Source organism: Saimiri boliviensis, chromosome 6, assembly GCF_048565385.1.
Source record: "Saimiri boliviensis isolate mSaiBol1 chromosome 6, mSaiBol1.pri, whole genome shotgun sequence".
NCBI classification, from domain to species: domain Eukaryota; kingdom Metazoa; phylum Chordata; class Mammalia; order Primates; family Cebidae; genus Saimiri; species Saimiri boliviensis.
Window position 1 is genome coordinate 122048291 of NC_133454.1, and position 18527 is coordinate 122066817.

At 49.1% G+C, this 18527-nt stretch overlaps 1 protein-coding gene and 1 pseudogene across 1 annotated transcript; one reads left to right on the forward strand and one right to left on the reverse strand.

Annotated features, from left to right (window-relative positions):
• Positions 1-85: 85 nt before the first annotated feature.
• Positions 86-17486, reverse strand: TUT1 (terminal uridylyl transferase 1, U6 snRNA-specific). Its single transcript, XM_003920229.4, has 9 exons — positions 17323-17486; positions 14808-14998; positions 7139-7454; positions 6858-6958; positions 3659-4128; positions 2535-2644; positions 2260-2370; positions 1995-2087; positions 86-1278 (listed from the first exon to the last, which is right to left on the reverse strand). Exons 1-9 carry the CDS (start codon positions 17402-17404, stop codon positions 128-130), a joined length of 2625 nt encoding a protein of 874 aa, XP_003920278.2. The 5' UTR covers positions 17405-17486; the 3' UTR covers positions 86-127.
• Positions 12417-13553, forward strand: LOC120364595 (heterogeneous nuclear ribonucleoprotein A1-like; annotated as a pseudogene).
• Positions 17487-18527: the final 1041 nt, after the last annotated feature.

An 18527-nucleotide genomic window follows, 5' to 3' on the forward strand; every position in this document is an offset into this window, starting at 1 on the left:
AAGGCAGAGCCAAGCAGCTGCATGAGGTTCTGAGGTAGAGGAAGGAGGATTATGACCAGAAGGAAATGAAACGGGAGACTCTGTATTAAGAAACTAGCAGTTTTATTGCTCTTTAGGGGCCATGTCTTTACTTGAGATGTCGAAGTGCTTGAGGGAGGAAAAGCTGTAAGAAATGATGGAGATCAGGGAATAGGCCTTGGGGATCCTGGAGCGGGGTCACGGTGAGCATTCCATCAGCCGAGGAGACAGATGCCACAAAGCTCAGCAGGGGCTCAGTTTCTGGCCTCTGTTCGCCACCACTCAGTCCTCGCAGCTCCTGGGTGACCTGAGCCTCAGTTGCCAGCCACCCTGCTCCTGTGCCAGCACTGCCTCCAGCTTCTTCCTTGGCTTGCTGCTGCAAGCGTCTACGGGCTCGCCGCCGCCCCTGCCACACTCGGTGCCACAAGGCACAGCGCCAGCTCACTGAGGAGGGGAAGGATATCTCCTTTCCTGCCTCGCCCTGAGACCCTCCTCGGGCTGCCTCATGTCCCTTGGGCCCCTGTTCTGCCAGGGCTGCTTGGCTAGACTGCCCCTCTTCTCCAGGGGATCCATGATTGCCAGTCATCAGGGGCAGCTCCCCTGGCTGCCCAGGGCTCTGCATGGCCCAGTCCTGCACCATCTCTCCAACCTCTACAACCATCTCTTCTACCCCATCTTCCCCACCATCCCCTGCACATCCCTGCTGCTCCTCTCTCCCCTCCTCACAGCTCTTTTTCTGTCCATCGAGTTTCAGTCTTTTGTTTGTCCCTCCCTGAGAGGACGCTTCAATTCCACCTCCTTCTGACCGAGGTCTCTTGGTTCCCTGTTCTATATGACACCCCAGTGCTTCCCTGAATACCTGCACCAGGGCAGCAGTGAGCTGGGTGAAGGGTGCAAGGGGTAAAGGGATTGGCGTAGCGGAGAGCAGGGAGCTGGGGGAGCTGGGCTGCAGAAGGGGGAGCAGCCCCCAGTCCCGACCCCGGGAGGAACGGTGCTGGTACTGGAGGCTTCGACAGTAATTGGCTGCCGCTCGGCAGCAGTTCTGTAGGCGCCCAGCCACCCGGCTGGTCACATTGGCTGCAACATTGTGACTGAGGTCAAAAGGGTCCTGGAGATTCATGGGGCCAAGGCGCAGACCCTCCCAGAGATTAGAGGGCAGGCCCCCTGCCACAGGCAGTGCCTGACCCTCCCTCAGGGACAGCAGTGAGCCACGGAGATCCCAGCAAGAGACACAGGAGAAGAACTGGGCTAGCAGGGAACCTGGAGGAGGAGGAAAAGTGGGGAAAGGGGGTCATTTGGAGCCCAGAACTGAGACAGGTCCTGCACCCGAGCCATTTCCTTGGCAGGACTTTCTTTTTCCCTTTCAAGGGGCTCAGCATCAGCAGAGTCCCAGGAAGCTAGACTTCTCTGATCCCTATGAACAAGAGGTCAGGCCGGGCGCAGTGGCTCACGCCTGTAATCCCAGCAGTTTGGGAGGCCAAGGTGGGCAGATTATGAGGTCAAGAGATCGAGACCATCCTGGCCAGCATGGTGAAACCCCATCTCTACTAAAAATACAAAAATCAGCTGGGTGTGGTGGCGCGTGCCTGTAGTCCCAGCTACTCAGGAGGCTGAGGCAGGAGAATCACCTGAACATGGGAAGCAGAGGTTGCAGTGAGCAGAGATCGTGCCACTGCCCTCCGGCCTGGCGAGCAAGACTCATCTCAAAAAAAAAAAAAGAGGTAACAAGAGGTTAAACCTTTCTCCCTGCCCCCACATGATGTCCTTCCCAGCTGCTGCTCCCTCTTGCTGGCCATGTAACCTTGGGCAAGCCACTTAATTGCTCCAAAACATGGTTTCTTCATCCGTAAAATGACAGTAATAGTGTTAGGTATCTTCACAGGCTTTCTGTGAGAACCATGCCTGACACACAGTGTGATGTTACCTACTATTGATGAGCATCACTACTAGTCCTCTACCAGGCTCCCCAAACTCACTGAGGGGCTCCACATTTGTGCTGGGCTCTAGTCTCGAGGCATCCCTGGGGAAACTACAGTCCCAGCCATCGACTTCCACCTGTTCCCCGTCTCCTGTGAAAGTAAAAAAGGTGAGAGTCAGTCTGGAAGCAGGGAGATTGAGGGTGGGGGTAGAAATGAGAGTGATAGCAGAGATCTCATTCGAAGAGCTGCTTTGGTGTCTAAATGTGATGAAGAAGAGAGAAGAGGCTAACAAGATGGAGAGGGTGGAGGCTAGGCTGAGTACCTGCTTTCTGGGTGAGCTGGGACACAGTGGGCAACACAGGAGGGTCCCTGGTCTGAAGGAAATAGATCACCAGCAAGGTCAGGGCGTAGTTACTAAGAAGGGGGCCACTCCCTAGGTAAATAAGCAATAATTCTGGTTAGATCAGAGGTGCTTCCAATCCCTTCATTGTCAGTTTTCTCAACCCTGGTGCCCATTCAGACCTACCTTCTCTCCCAGAATCCCTGCCTTTGTCCTGACACCAACTGAGCCCCAAGCCTGTCCTGATTCATTCTCACCTGACAGCCCCCGGCCCTGAGCCCAGCAGCGGAGGGTGTACACGAGGGGCCGGACTCGATCATCCAGCTCAGAGCAGAGACTCAGGAAACGGGAGTTATGCAGGGCCAGCCTGGGACGAAGCAGGGACAAGGGTGTTAGGGCTTGGGGACATCAGAACATAACACCCCGTGCTTTCATTCCAGACTTGCATAACTGGGGCCAGCTGGAATAAGGCCAAAAGAGAGTTTCCCCAAATGTTGCTCAAACACTGAGCTTGTGAGAGAGTGTGCAAAAGGACAAAGGCGTTCAGGAAACACTTCATCCCGTACGCCCATCCTGGACATTCACAGAGCACATTATTGTAAGACTGCTCATGAGACATGGTCATACCACTGCACTCCAGCCTGGGTGACCAAGCAAGATCTCATCTCAAAAAAAAAAAAAAAAAAAAAAAAAGGATTGCCCAGAGCCCTTACTATGCAAAGAAACAAAGACAGGAAGGGAGCAGGGAAGGAAGGAAAGGAGAAAGGAGGGGAGAAGGGAGGAGATGGAGAAAGCTTTTTGCATCTCATTTGGAATTTCCCACATTTATTCAACCACAGAACTCTTTTCTATATCCCTTGAAATTAGTATTCTGAGGAACACACTTTACAAACACTGAAATGGAAATGAGGCAGGAGGAGATAAAGGACAGAAAGAGGGATGGTCCCAAGCAAGGACAAACTTGAGATTCGGCAGGTACAGGAGTTTCCCAAGCCAGACTCTCCTGGCCCACCCTAGAATTCTCAGCTGGCCTTCCCCAAAGGAAGGTACCAATTACTGGCCGGGCCCGGTGGCTCACACCTGTAATCCCAGCATTTTGGGAGGCTGAGGTAGGCGGATCACCTGAGGTCAGGAGTTCGAGACCAGCCTGACCAACATGGAGAAGCCCCATCTCTACTAAAAATACAAAATTAGCCTGGCGTGGTGACATATGCCTGTTAATCCCAGCTACTCAGAAGGCTGAGGCAGGAGAATCGCTTGAACCCGGGAGGCTAAGGTTGTGGTGAGCCGAGATCGCACCATTGCACTCCAGCCTGGGCAACAACGGTGAAACACCATCTCAAAAAAAAAAAAAAAAGAAAGAAAGAAAGGTACTGGTTACCGGTTACTGAGGGAGACGTCACCATGGAGACCTGAAGGCCGATGACAGAACTTGACCACAGGGCGCCGGGCAGAGGGCACAGTTTGGACTCGGTATACTCCGGGGACACAGCCCCGGAGAATGGATCCCACCAGCTCCAGCATTGCTGTCCCCTCTGTTTTCTCCCACTTTGGGGCCTCTGTTAGTTCCAGGGCCTTCCCCAGGTCCCCCTGTCCCCTGTCCTCCAGCAGTGGTGAGGCTGGAGGCAGAGACTGGGGAGAAGCAAGGGTCTCGGAGGCCAAGGCAGAGTCTGGAGTTTGGGGTGCCAGGGAGGAGGAAGGTGTTTCAAAGTCCAGGGCTTCAGAATCTTGGGGAGAAGCTGGAGGCTGTGAGTCTGGAGGTGAAGCTGGGGCGCAGGCCAGGGCTTGAGGGTCCAGTGGGGATGCAAGGGCCGAATCCAGCGATGGAGATTCTGGAGCCTTTGGAACTGGCTGTGGACAGAAATGAGCTGAGTGAAATGCGTCTCCTGTCCCCTAAGCAGGGAATGTCTCTATCCCCAAGATAATATTACTTCCAGTTTATTCAGCCCTATTCTAAGGGCTTTATACATACGAATTCATTTAATCTTCACAGCAACCTTTTTTTTTAAGATAACCTTTCAATTTTATAAAATAAAAGGTCTGTCTTTGCAAAAAATGTCATTGTTATGAAAGACAAAAACAGAGACACCATTACATACTAAACAGAAACTGTAACAGTCCATTGTCAGGACAGGTGGCCAAATTAAAGTATGACTGTAATATCTGTAAAGGTTTACATTTGCATCAATGTAATATTTCCTCAACTTAATAATGGTACTGTGGTTATACACTAGAATACCTTTGTTCATAATACACATTGAAATATTGAGGGGTAAAGGAATGTGATACATGTAACCTTCTCTCAGATGATTCAGATAATATAAATAGTAAGAGAGACAGCGTGTGTGTGTGTGTGTGTGTGTGTGTGTGTGTGTGTGTGTGTAGAAAGATAAAAGAATGAGGCCGGGCGCGGTGGCTCAAGCCTGTAATCCCAGCACTTTGGGAGGCTGAGGCGGATGGATCACAAGGTCAAGAGATCGAGACCATCCTGGTCAACATAATGAAACCCCATCTCTACTAAAAATACAAAAAATTAGCTGGGCCGGGCGCGGTGGCTCAAGCCTGTAATCCCAGCACTTTGGGAGGCCGAGGCGGGTGGATCACGAGGTCAAGAGATCGAGACCATCCTGGTCAACATGGTGAAACCCCGTCTCTACTAAAGGTGCAAAAAATTAGCTGGGCATGGTGGCGCATGCCTGTAATCCCAGCTACTCCGGAGGGTGAGGCAGGAGAATTTCCTGAACCCAGGAGGCGGAGGTTGCGGTGAGCCGAGATCGCGCCATTGCACTCCAGCCTGGGTAACAAGAGCGAAACTCCGTCTCAAAAAAAAAAAAAAAAAAAAAAAAAATTAGCTGGGCATGGTGGCACGTGCCTGTAATCCCAGCTACTCAGGAGGCTGAGGCAGGAGAATTGTCTGAACCCAGGAGGCAGAGGTTGTGGTGAGCCGAGATCGCGCCATTGCACTCCAGCCTGGGTAACAAGGGCGAAACTCTGTCTCCAAAAAAAAAAAAAAAAAAAAAAAAAATGAAAAAACATTTTTTAAAAACTGCTCCTATTGTCAGGGAACAGGCATATGGAAACTCTACTTTCTACTTTCTGGTCACTTTTTTTTTTTTTTTTTTTTGAGATGGAGTTTCGCTCTTGTTACCCAGGCTGGAGTGCAGTGGCACGATCTCGGCTCACCGCAACCTCCGCCTCCTGGGTTCAAGCAATTCTCCTGCCTCAGCCTCCCGAGTAGCTGGAACTACAGGCGCGCGCCACCATGCCCAGCTAATTTTTGTATTTTTTCTTTTTTTTTTTTTTTTTTTGAGACGGAGTTTCGCTCTTGTTACCCAGGCTAGAGTGCAATGGCGCGATCTCGGCTCACCACAACGTTCGCCTCCTGGGTTCAGGCAATTCTCCTGCCTCAGCCTCCTGAGTAGCTGGGATTACAGGCACACGCCACCGTGCCCAGCTAATTTTTTGTATTTTTAGTAGAGACGGGGTTTCCCATGTTGACCAGGATGGTCTCGATCTCTTGACCTCGTGATCCACCCGCCTCGGCCTCTCAAAGTGCTGGGATTACAGGCTTGAGCCACCGCGCCCGGCCGTAATTTTTGTATTTTTAATAGAGTCAGGGTTTCACCATGTTGACCAGGATGGCCTCGATCTCTTGACCTCGTGATCCACCTGCCTCGGCCTCCCAAAGTGCTGGGATTATAGGCATGAGCCACTGTGCCCAGCCTTCTGGTCACTTTTGCTGTGAATCCAACACTGCTCTAAAAAACATAGTCTATTTTTATTTTTATTTTACCTTTTTTTTTGAGATGGGGTCTCCCACTGTAACTCAGGCTAGAGTGCAGTTGCTCACTGCAACCTCCACCTCCCACATTCAGGCCATCTTTCCTGCCTCAGCCTCCCAAGTAGCTGGGGCTACAGGTGTGTACCACCATGCCCAGCTAATTTTTTTTTCTTTTTTTTGAAATAGAGTCTAACTGTGTCACTCAGGCTGGAGTCCAGTAGCACGATCTCAGCTCACTGCAACCTCCACCTCCCAGGTTCAAGCAATTCTCCTGCCTCAGCCCCGAGTAGCTGTTATTACAGGTGCGCACCACCACACCTGGCTAATTTTTGTATTTTTAGTAGAGACAGGGTTACACCAGGTTGGCTAGTCTCGAACTCCTGACCTCATGATCCACCTACCTCAGCCTCCCAAAGTGCTGGGATTACAGGTTTGAGTCACTGCACGCAGTCTGTTTTTTTTTTGTTTTTTTTTTTTTTTTAGTAGAGACAGGTTTCACTACATGTTGGCCAAGCTGGTCTTGAACTCCTAACCTCAGGTGATCTGCCCACCTTGGCCTCCCCAAAGTGCTGGTATTATAGGTGTGAGCCACCTCACCTGGCCTTGTCAATTCATTTTCGTCCCATCTAATACCCATCCATGTTCGTGTCTCTCCTGTTACAATAAACCCTTTCAGGTAGATCCTATTCTCTGCATTGTAGATGAGTAACTAAGGCATGGAGAGCTAAAGGACTTGCCCACACTCACATGGACATTCTCACTGACTCTTCCCAGCTCCCTCCCTGGGACACTCACTCACCTGGGGCTCTTCCAAGTCACCCAGATCCAAGAAGAGGTCAAGATCACAGCCATGGACATCAAAGCTGTTTATGGAAGAGCCAAAAGGGTGGACCACACAGCCTGGGTGCCAAGCAGAGAAGAAAGGTCAAGAGATGTTAGGGAGGAGCAGGAGGAGGAAGAACAAAAGGGGGCACAGAGATGGAAGAGCAACCAAACACCTCTGGCCAACAGAGGACCAGGGATACAGACAGAGAGGAGCAAATGCCAGGGAGGGCTCAGACATAGCAGGAGGTAACGTACCAGGGAAGAACTCTGTGAAGACCTCCTGCATCAGGGCCACCACCAGGCTCCGAAGTTGCCGCTCAGCCTCAGACAACTCCCTCAGCCCCACAAGCTTTATCATTTGTGTCCCCACATCTGCAGCCTCAGCTAGTGCTTTGGCCAGCTGGTGACTGTCGGGGGCCGCTCCTTTAGGAGATTTGGCAGCTGGGCTCTGGAACTCTTTCTGCTCCCGTGGCCGGACACGCAGGCGATGTCCTCCCAGGCTGTGCTGGGACTGTGACAAGACAGCCTCTCGAGCACCCACGTCCCCCATCTCCACAATGGCAAACACTCCCTGGTAAATAACAACGGGGGCAGAGATTATGATTTCGGAACCAAGAATCTAAGCACGTGATCTACAGTTGATGAGCATCTTTGAAATGGGGCCTGTCCCATAAATTGAGAATATTTACTTGCTGTTTTCCTAACAGGGCATATTTAGAAAAGCAACTTTCAGCCAGGTGCAGTGACTCATGCCTGTAATCCCAGCACTTTGGGAGGCTGAGGCAGGAGAACTACTTGAGCCCAGAAGTTGGAGACCAGCCAGGGCAAAGTAGTCAGATCCCATCTCTGCATTTTTTTTTCTTTTGAGACAGAGTCTCAATCTGTCACCCAGGCTGGAGTGCAGCGTGTGATCTCAGCTCAAGGCAACCTCTGCCTCCCAGGTTCCAGCAATTCTCCTGCCTCAGCCTCCCAAGTAGCTGGGATTACAGGAGCATGCCACCACGCCCAGCTAATTTTTGTATTTTTAGTAGAAACGGGGTTTCACCATGTTGGCTAGGCTAGTCTCGAACTCCTGACCTCAGATGATCCACTCATCTTGGCCTCCCAAAGTGCTAGGATTACAGGTGTGAGCCGCTGCACCCAGCCAGTACAATTATTATTATTATTATTTTTTTTTTTTTGAGATGGAGTCTTGCTGTGTCACCCAGGCTGGAGTACAGTAGCGAGAACTCAGAACACTGCAATTTCCACCTCCTGGGTTCAAGCAGTTCTACTACCTTAGCCTCCCAAGTACCTGGGATCACAGGGGCACATCACTACACCAGGCTAACTTTTGTTGTTGTTTTTTTTTTGAGATGGAGTTTTGCTCTGTCACCCAGGCTAGACTGCAGTGGCACCATCTTGGCTCACTGCAACCTGTGCCTCCTGGGTTCAAGCGATTCTCCTGCCTCAGCCTCCCGAGTAGCTGGGATTACAGGCACTCGCCACCACGCCCAGCTAATTTTTGTATTTTTAGTAGAGACAGGGTTTCAACATCTTGGTCAGGCTAATCTTGAATGCCTGACATCATGATCCACCTGCCTCAGCCTCCCAAAGTGTTGGAATTACAGGCGTGAGCCACCTCGCCCAGCCAAATAACTTTTGTATTTTTAATAAAGATGGGGTTTCATCATGTAATCCAGGCTGGTCATGAACTGATCTCAAGTGATCCTCCTGCCTCAGCCTCCCAAAGGGCTGGGATTACAGGTGTCAACCACCATAGACACCCCTAAATTGTATACTTTTTTTTTTGAGTTGGAGTTTTACTCCATTGCTGAGGCTGCAGTGCAATGGCACAATCTCAGCTCACTGCAACCTCTGCCTCCCAGGTTCAAGTGATTCTCCTGCCTCTGCCTCCTGAGTAGCAGGGATTATAGGCACCTGCCACCATGCCCAGCTAATTTTTTTAATTTTTTTTTTTGAGACTGAGTCTCGCTCTGTCACCTCAGCTGAAGTGCAATGTCACCTAGGCTAGATAGAGTGTAGTGGCGTGACCTTGGCTTACTGCAACCTCCATCTCTCGGGTTCAAGCAATCTCCTGCCTCAGGCTTCTGAATAGCTGGGATTACAGGTGTACACCACCACACCCAGCTACTTTTTGTATTCTTAGTAGAGACAGCGTTTCACCATGTTGGTCACGCTGGTCTTGAACTCTTGACCTCATGATCTGCCCACCTCGGTCTCCCAAAATGCTGGAATTACAGGCATGAGCCACTGTGCCCAGCTAATATTTTGTAACTTTAGTAGAGACCGGGTTTCACCATGTTGGCGAGGCTGGTCTCCAACTACTAACCTCAGATGATCCATCTGCCTTGGCCTCCCAAAGGGCTGGGATTACAGGTATGAGTCACCGCATCCATATACTTTTTGTTTGTTTTATTCTTTTTTTTTTTTTTTTTTTTTTTTTAGACGGAGTTTTGCTCTTGTTACCCAGGCTGGAGTGCAATGGCGCGATCTCGGCTCACTGCAACCTCCGCCTCCTGGGCTCAGGCAATTCTCCTGCCTCAGCCTCCTAAGTAGCTGGGATTACAGGCACGCGCCACCATGCCCAGCTAGTTTTTGTATTTTTAGTAGAGACGGGGTTTCACCATGTTGACCAGGATGGTCTCGATCTCTCGACCTCGTGATCCACCCGCCTCGGCCTCCCAAAGTGCTGGGATTACAGGCTTGAGCCACCGTGCCCGGCTTATTCTTTTTTTTTTTTGAGACGGAGTTTTGCTCTGCCCGGGCTGGATGTAGTAGGGCAATCTTGGCTCACTGCAACCTCCATCTCCCAGGTTCAAGCAATTCTCCTGCCTCAGCCTCCTGAGTAGCTGGGATTATAGGCGTGTGCCACCACACCCGGCTATTTTTATATTTTTATCTTTTTGTATTTTTTAGTAGAGACAGGATTTCACCACATTGGATAGGCTGGTTGACCTTGACCTCCCAAAGTGCTGGGATTACAGGCATGAGCCACCACGCCCAGCCACACCCTTCTGTTTTTTAAAGAGACAGAGTTTTGCTCTGTCACCAAGACTGGAGTGCAGTGATGTGATTATAGCTTACTATAGCTTTGAATTCCTGAGCTCGAGCAAACCTCCTGCCTCAGCCTCCCCAGTAGCTGGGATTACAGGGCACACCACCATGCCCAGTCTTACTTCCACCCTTATGCCAAACACAGCAAAGAACCAAGGTGAAGTCAGGACAAAGGTAGCTACTTGGACCCACCCAGGCCAGTCTTCTGACTCTGAGAAACCACAGTTTACCAGACTTCATTACCACACCAAGCTTGTAACCAAAGTCCCAGCTAGAAATTAAGTGTCCCGCCGGGCGCGGTGGCTCAAGCCTGTAATCCCAGCACTTTGGGAGGCCGAGGCGGGTGGATCACGAGGTCGAGAGATCGAGACCATCCTGGTCAACATAGTGAAACCCCGTCTCTACTAAAAGTACAAAAAACTAGCTGGGCGTGGTGGTGCGTGCCTGTAATCCCAGCTACTCAGGAGGCTGAAGCAGGAGAATTGCCTGAACCCAGGAGGCGGAGGTTGCGGTGAGCCGAGATCGCGCCATTGCACTCCAGCCTGGGTAACGAGAGCGAAACTCCGTCTCAAAAAAAAAAAAAAAAAAGAAATTAAGTGTCCCTTTGGCCTTGTCTGTGCTTCTATTTTTCTACAAAACCTCACAGAAAGCATCAGGGAGGGCAGAATTAGCAGATTCAGAAGACTGTGTCAGCCAGGCGTGGTAGCTCATGCCTATAATCCCAGCACTTTGGGAGGCCAAGGCGGGAGAATCGCCAGGCAGTATCACAATTATGACGTAAGAGCCACGTGCCAATAATGGCAAGAGCAGGAAACAGCAAAGCCTTGAACTGTCCAGGTCTGGACTTCTTGTTACATAAGAAAAATTAAGTTCCTGTTGTTTAAGCCATTTGTAGTTTGATTGCTGAATGCAATCCCTAACAAACAGAGGCTCCACCCCATTCTAAAAGATAATCTGGGCTGCAAAGGGATATTTGGGATTACCTATGCCGTGCCGCCATAACAAGAGTGCAGCCTCAGAACCACAGTAGGACCAAGGAACACGGCACTTCAACGGTGAACTTTTTTCAGGGGACTAAAGTGACACTAACAAAGCCTACACGGAAGCAACGCAAAAAGCACGAGCTTGTTTAACACTCTAGAAAGGACAGGGTGTTCCAACCGAACAACCCCGGTACCTCTCAGCGGAAGTTAATAAACTGCTAACTGGTTTATCAACCAGGTTCTTGTGGAGCTGATCCAATGGTATGTTGTGCTTTAAGCACCAACTTTTCACTATAATTACTTATTTAATTGTTCACTTTCTCCTCTAGACTACAGACTCTGTGAGAGCAGGGACCATATCTATCCCATTCACTACTCAGAACGCAGCCCTAAGCATCGTGCCTAGTACAAAGTTAGCTGTGAATAAATGTTTGGCAAATAAAGAATTCACTGAGCCAGGCGCAGTGGCTCATGCCTGTAATCCCAGCACTTTAGGAGGCCGAGGTAGGTGAATCACGAGGTCAGGAGTTTGAGACCAGCTGGGCCAACATACCAAAACACTGTCTCTACTAAAAATAAAAAAAAATTAGCCAGGTGTCGTGGCGGGTACCCGTAATCCCAGCTACTCAGGAAGCTGAGCCAGGAGAATCACTTGAACCTGGAAGGCAGAGGTTGCAGTAAGCAGAGATCACACCGTTGCACTCCGGCCTGGGCAAGTGTGAGACTCCATCTCAAAAAAAAAAATTCACTGAATCAATAAATGACACATGCAAAAAATCCCTCACTGACTAACTCTGGTGGGGTGATAAAATTCAAGAGGTAGGACTGGGCACAGTGGCTCATGCTTCTAATCCCAGCACTTTGGGAGGTTGAGGCATGCGGATCACCTGAGGTCAGGAGTTTGACTAACATGGTGAAACCCCATCTCCACTAAAAATGCAAAATTTAGCTGGGTGTGCTGGCACTCGTCTATAATCCTAGCTGCTTGTGATGCTAAGGCTGGAGAATTGCTAACCAACAAAGCCTACATGGAAGCAAGGCAAAAAGCATGAACTTGTTTATCTAACACTCTCCGAAGGACAGGGTGTTCTAACCAAACAACCTCAGTACCTCTCAGTGGAAGTTAATAAACTGCTAACGGGTTAACAGTTACAGGCAGACGTTGCAGGGACCCAAGATTGCACCACCGCACTCCAGCCTGGGTGACAGAGCGAGACTCATCTCAAAAAAAACAATAGTAAAAATAAAAATCCAAGAGGAAGGGGAGGTATGAGAAGCTCCCAAAGTTGGACTAGCCCAAGTACTGTGATGTCCATCAAGAACAAACCACTTTAGGAACCAGCTCAAACAGCCTGTTGGTTTCTCTCTCTTGTCTCTCTGGTACACAGCACATCTGGTTGGTTTGTTTTTTGTGTTTTTGTTTTTGTTTTTTTTAAGAAGGACTCTTGAGATACGTTCATCAGCTTGCTCCTTTCTGCCCGTGGACGCCACCGAAGCAGCATCATTAAAGTTTCTCTTCTCCCTGCGATCATGTCTAAGTCAGAGTCTCCTAAAGAGCCGGAGCAGCTGAGGAAGCTCTTCATTGGAGGGTTGAGCTTTCAAACAACCGATGAGAGCCTGAGGAGCCCTTTTGAGCAAAGGGGAACGCTCACAGACTTTGGGTAATGAGAGATCCAAACACCAAGCACTCCAGGAGCTTTGGGTTCGTCACGTATGCAACTGTGGAGGAGGTGGACGCAGCCATGAATGCAAGGCCACACAAAGTGGATGGAAGAGTTGTGGAACCAAGGAGAGCTGTCTCAAGAGAAGATTCTCAAAGACCAGGTGCCCACTTAACAGTGAAAAAAATATTCGTTGGTAGCATTAAAGAAGACACTGAAGAACATCACCTAAGAGATGATTTTGAACAGTATGGAAAAATGGAAGTGATTGAAATCGTGACTAACAGAGGCAGTGGCAAGAAAAGGGGCTTTTGCCTTTGTAACCTTTGATGACCATGACTCCGTGGGTAGGACTGTCATTCAGAAATACCATACTGTGAATGACCACAGCTGTGAAGTCAGGAAAGCCCTGTCAAAGCAAGAGATGGCTAGTGCTTCATCCAGCCAAAGAGGTCAGAGTGCTTCTGGAAACTTTGGTGGTGGTTGTGGAGGTGGTTTCGGTGGGAATGACAACTTTGGTAGTGGAGGAAACTTCAGTGGTCATGGTGGCTTTGGTGGCAGCCGTGGTGGTGGTGGATATGCTGGCAGTGGGGATGGCTATAATGGATTTGGTAATGATGGAGGCAATTTTGGAGGTGATGGAAGCTACAATGATTTTGGCAGTTACAACAATCAGTCTTCAAATTTTGGACCCATAAAGGGAGGAAACTTTGGAGGCAGAAGCTCTGGCCCCTATGGTGGTGGCGGCCAATACTTTGCCAAACCACGAAACCAAGGTGGCTATGGCGGTTCCAGTAGCAGCAGTAGCTATGGCAGTGGCAGAAGATTTTAATTAGGAAACAAAGCTTAGCAGGAGAGGAGAGCCAGAGAAGTGACAGGGAAGCTACAGGTTACAACAGATTTGTGAACTCAGCCAAGCACAGTGGTGGCAGGGCCTAGCTGCTACAAAGAAGACATGATTTAGACAAATACTCATGTGTATGGGCAAAAAACTCGAGGACTGTATTTGTGACTAATTGTATAACAGGTTATTTTAGTTTCTGTTCTGTGGAAAGTGTAAAGCATTCCAACAAAGGGTTTTAATGTAGATTTTTTCTTTTTCTTTATCTTTTTTTTCTTTTTTTTTGCATCCATGCTGTTGATTGCTAAATGTAATAGTCTGATCATGACGCTGAATAAATGTCTTTTTTTTTTTTTTTTTGGAGACGGAGTTTCGCTCTTGTTACTCAGGCTGGAGTGCAATGGCGCGATCTCGGCTCACTGCAACCTCTGCCTCCTGGGTTCAGGCAATTCTCCTGCCTCAGCCTCCTGAGTAGCTGGGATTACAGGCACGCACCACCATGCCCAGCTAACTTTTGTATTTTTTTTTAGTAGAGACGGGGTTTCACTATGTTGACCAGGATGGTCTTGATCTCTTGACTTCATGATCCACCCGCCTCGGCCTCCCAAAGCGCTGGGATAACAGGCATGAGCCACGGCGCCCGGCCCAATGTCTTTTTTTTTTAATGTGCTGTGTAAAGTTAGTCTACTCTGAAGCCATCTTGGTAAATTTCCCCAACAGTGTGAAGTTAGAATTCCTTCAGGGTGATGCCAGCTTCTATTTGGAATTTATATACAACCTGCTTGGGTGGAGAAGCCATTGTCTTCAGAAACCTTGGCGTAGTTGAACTAATAGTTACTGTTGTGACCTGAAGTTCACGACTAAAAGGGATTACCCAAGTAAAATCATGGAATTATTGGTTATAAAGATGATTGTTGGCACATCCTATGTAATATATCTAAATTGAATAATGGTACCAGATAAAATTATAGATGGGAATGAAGCTTGCGTATCATCCATTATCATGTGTAATCAATAAACGATTTAATTCTCTTAAAAAAAAAAGAAAAAGAAAAAAGAAGGACTCTTGCTCTGTCACCCAGGCTGGAGTGCAGTGGCACAATCTCGGCTCACTGCAACCTCTGCCTCCCGGGTTCAAGCGATTCTCCTGCCTCAGCCTGCCGAGTAGCTAGGACTACAGGCGCATGCCACCACACTCAGCTAATTTTTTATTTTTAGTAGAGATGGAGTTTCACCATGTTGGTTGGTCAGGCTGGTCTTGAACTCCTGACCTCAGGTGATCCGCCCACCTTGCTTGGCCTCCCAAACTGCTGGGGTTACAGGAGTGAGCCACCACACCTTGCCCTGATTCATTTTTTTACCCCCAGAGCCATTCACTTTACCTTGTCCTTATCCATGACAATACTGGCCACAGGTCCAAATGCTTGGAAATACTCAGAGAGCTGGGCAGAATCCACATCCCTGGGAAAGCCACTGACAAACACACTTCGAAGTCCCTGGGCCTTTCTCGCAGCTCGTAGTTCTACCAGGTGCCGGTGCTTTCTGCCTCCCAAGTGGGCATCAAGGCTGGGTCCTGCAAAGACAAGTGTGAGACACAAACTCCCAAAGCACTCTTCAGCGAGTCTGCCCTTGCTCTCTGCATACCTAAATCCTCTGATCCTTCCAAGCCACGAAAACTGACCTTTAAATAAGCAAAGTCCTGGATCCTTTCACCTTCCTCTCTTACACATTTGTCTAAATAATACATTCTCTTTTTTTTATTTTTTTTATTTTTTAGACAGAGTCTCACTCTGTCGCCCAGGCTGAAGTTCAGTGGCACAGTCTCAGCTCACTGCAACTTCCGCCTACCAGGTTCAAGAAATTCTCCCGCCTCAGCCTCCTGAGTAGCTGGGACTACAGGTGCATGCCACCATGCCTGGCTAATTTTTCTATTTTTAGTAAAGATAGGGTTTCACTATGTTAGCCAGGCTGGTCTGGAACTCCTGGCCTCAAGTTATTTGCCTGTCTCAGCCTCCCAAAGTGCTGGGATTACAGGCATGAGCCACCGCACCTGGCCTAAACAGTGCATTCTCTAAGTGGTTCCCAAGATAACTGGCTACACAAGTATTTCATTTACTTTTATTTTTAATTTTTACTTAAAGACCAGTGTGATAGTATATCTTAAACCACCTATTTGTGCTAGGTAGAGTTGGAAAGAAATTAACGGGTAACTTATCCAGGTCATCCACAGAAAAACTAAAAATACTAGGATCCAGGCCAGGCACGGTGGCTCACGCCTGTAATCCCAGCACTTTGGGAGGCCAAGGCAGGAGGATCACATCAAGTGATCGAGACCATCCTGGCCAACATGGTGAAATCCCATCTCTACTAGAAATACAAAAATTAGCCAGGCGTGGTGGCATGTGCCTGTAGTCCCAGCTACTTAGGAAACTGAGGCAGAAGAATCACTTGAACCCAGGAGGCGGAGGTTGCAGACAGCCTAGATCGTGCCACTGTGCTCCAGCCTGGTGACAGAGCAAGACTCCATCTCAAAACAACAACAACAACAACAACAAAAATGTATTAGGATCCTGGAATACTTCATGGATCATCTCTGGGCATGGTATGGTATAGTGATGTCAAAGGCAGGATCTGAAATCACACTGCCCTAGTTCAAGTCCCAGCTCTGTGAAGCTGTATGAAATCTTGGTCAAGTTACAAAGCCTCTCTGTGCACCAACTTCCTCAGATATAAAATGGAAATAAAAGTACCTAGCACCTAACACACAGGTATTATTCAAATATATCACTTGGAGAGTCTGGTACATGGTAAATGTCAAAAAACTAGCCATTGCTATTATTTTATTATGAGTTAGCTACTTGATGTCAAAGTAAATGTGGGGCCAAGGAAGACTCCTAGGTTTCTGCCTGGCTTACTGGATGAACAGTGATAGTGTCATTCACAGAGAAAAGGAAGAATGGAAGTAGACCCTGTTTAGGGAAGACTGTGATTCCAGACTTCAAAAGTGGGGCCAGGCACTTTGGTTCATGCCTGTAATCCCAGTACTTCGGGAGGCCAAGATGGGAAGATCACTTGAGGCCAGGAGTTGGAGACCAGCCTAGATAACATGGCAAAACCCTGTATCTACAGAAAAACAAAAAATTAGACAGGTATGGTGGTATACGCCTGTCGACCCAGCTACTTGGGAGGCTAGACAGGAGAATGGCTTGAACCTGGGAGGTTGAGGCTGCAGTGAGTCAAGATCACACCACTGCACTGCAGCCTAGGTGACAGAGTAAGAGCCTGTTTCAGGAAAAAAAAAAAAAAAGAAAGAAAGAAAAAAAAAAGGTGGAATTTGAGGTTTCACTGAACTCCTTGTCTGTCATACAAGAACCTTGTCTGTTTTTCCAAACCCATCTTCTGTCTCTTTCTCACTGATATCTTATGGTCTAGCCACGTCATTCATGCCGCCTATTTCATCCATCCCCACCTTTGAGTAGGTCCTCTGTAGGGCTTCTCTGACTTAGTTACTGATTCTCTGTGGTCCCACAGTTCTCCAAACATAACTACAAAGCACTAAAACTTTCTCCGTCTCTAGAGGGTGAGCTCCTCCATCTCTGAACCCTCTTCCCCCCTCCAAAGATCAGCAGAATACCAGCCACAGAGCATATGTCCAATAGATGATGGTTAAAAAAGGAATAAAACAATGAAACTTGCGTTGTGGAGATGTCGTATACTGAGGAGGAGTGTAATGTGGTGGGACTTTCTCGACTCTCCAAATCCCCTCGGACTTGCGGAGTAAAAACGGAGACCCTACCAACCGACTTGACAGCAACGAAGACCTATAACCCTAACTTTCACCAGGATCAAAAGACGAAAGCCCGCAACCACCCAGGTCCCTCACTAGCCACCGCTTACGGTTGGCTGTTGTAACGTGGCACAGGCAGCAGCGGAAACCCCCACGCGGCAGCGATTCGACATCCGAATCCACCGCCGCCATAGCGACTCTCCTGTATCGACAAATACACAAGAACCTCTGCCACCACCTGAACCCACTTCTCCAAAGCTTAACGCGCTCGGAAGCAACTTCCGCCCGTCCGATAGGAAGTGACAAAAAGTCTTCCAATTGCGCGGACAAACTCCTCCGGAAACCAAGCTCCAGAGACTCCGGGTTCCGTTTCTAGCCGGTGTCAAGTCCCCGCCCATTTTGGGAAAAGCCGCGCGGTACGATGCTTATCTGCATACGGTAAGCCGATTGGTCTGCTCTAAGCTGTTCAGACGTCGATTGGCCCAATGCGTCGTGAATATTCATGACAGCAGCCACAAAGGCCGGCGCCTGGTGGCGTCTCGCGACCGCTCCTTCGCCCCGCAGTAGACACTCGTGCGTCCGTACCCTCGACCCTTATTTATCCGACGAATAACGGCGAAGGATCGGCGGCTTTCAGTCCTTTGCCCCACGGAGCCCAGGGCTGTCCCTAGACTTCCAACCTTTTCAGAGCTGTTATTCCCTCCCCTTCCTCCCACTGTCCTCTCGCAAAACGGGTATTCTGCGACTGCTTCTACGCCTAGTTAGGGAGCTCTGACACCACCGGGCACCTTCCAGACTCCATGAGCCAGGACCATTCCTTCCGCAGTAATGGGCTGCGTGCTGTACTCTAGAGGTGCCAGAGCCACTGTCGCACCTCGGAGCAGTGCGACAAGACAAAACCGAGTGCTGGTAACCTAGTGAAGACACTGGATGGGACAAATGCTGTCGAACCCTAGGAGGTGTAATTGTCAGTTCCTCCAAACACCGCCGAGATGTAGGCTCAGGACAGTGTGGGACTACGGGAGCTGGGGATGCCCAAGGGACAGGGACCGTAACAAGGTGGAGAGGACCATCAGATGGGCTCAGCAGCTTGTACTGTAGTTATCAGCCCACAGCTTTGAATGGTGCAAAGAGAAATGGACTTAAGGCGACAGTGAGCAAGTCACAAGTGCTGAGGCTGTTCCCCATCTCTAAAGGAAGTGCCCAAGGAGCACACAGTAGGCTGAACTTCTTGTTCTCTCCCCTAAGGTGTTCCTTCTAATGGGCCCAGCTCAGGCATCTAATTTCAGTGTCCCAAACCTTTAAGGCAGGAAAT

Coding starts and splice junctions, on each gene's coding strand:
- TUT1 (XM_003920229.4), bottom strand. CDS start 17,404: ATGGCGGCGGTGGATTCGGATGTCGAATCGCTGCCGCGTGGGGGTTTC. Junction 7,455..14,807: donor TTGTCATGGATAAGGACAAG/GTAAAGTGAATG, acceptor GTTATTTACCAG/GGAGTGTTTGCCATTGTGGA. Junction 1,279..1,994: donor CACAAATGTGGAGCCCCTCA/GTGAGTTTGGGG, acceptor CTCCTCCTCCAG/GTTCCCTGCTAGCCCAGTTC.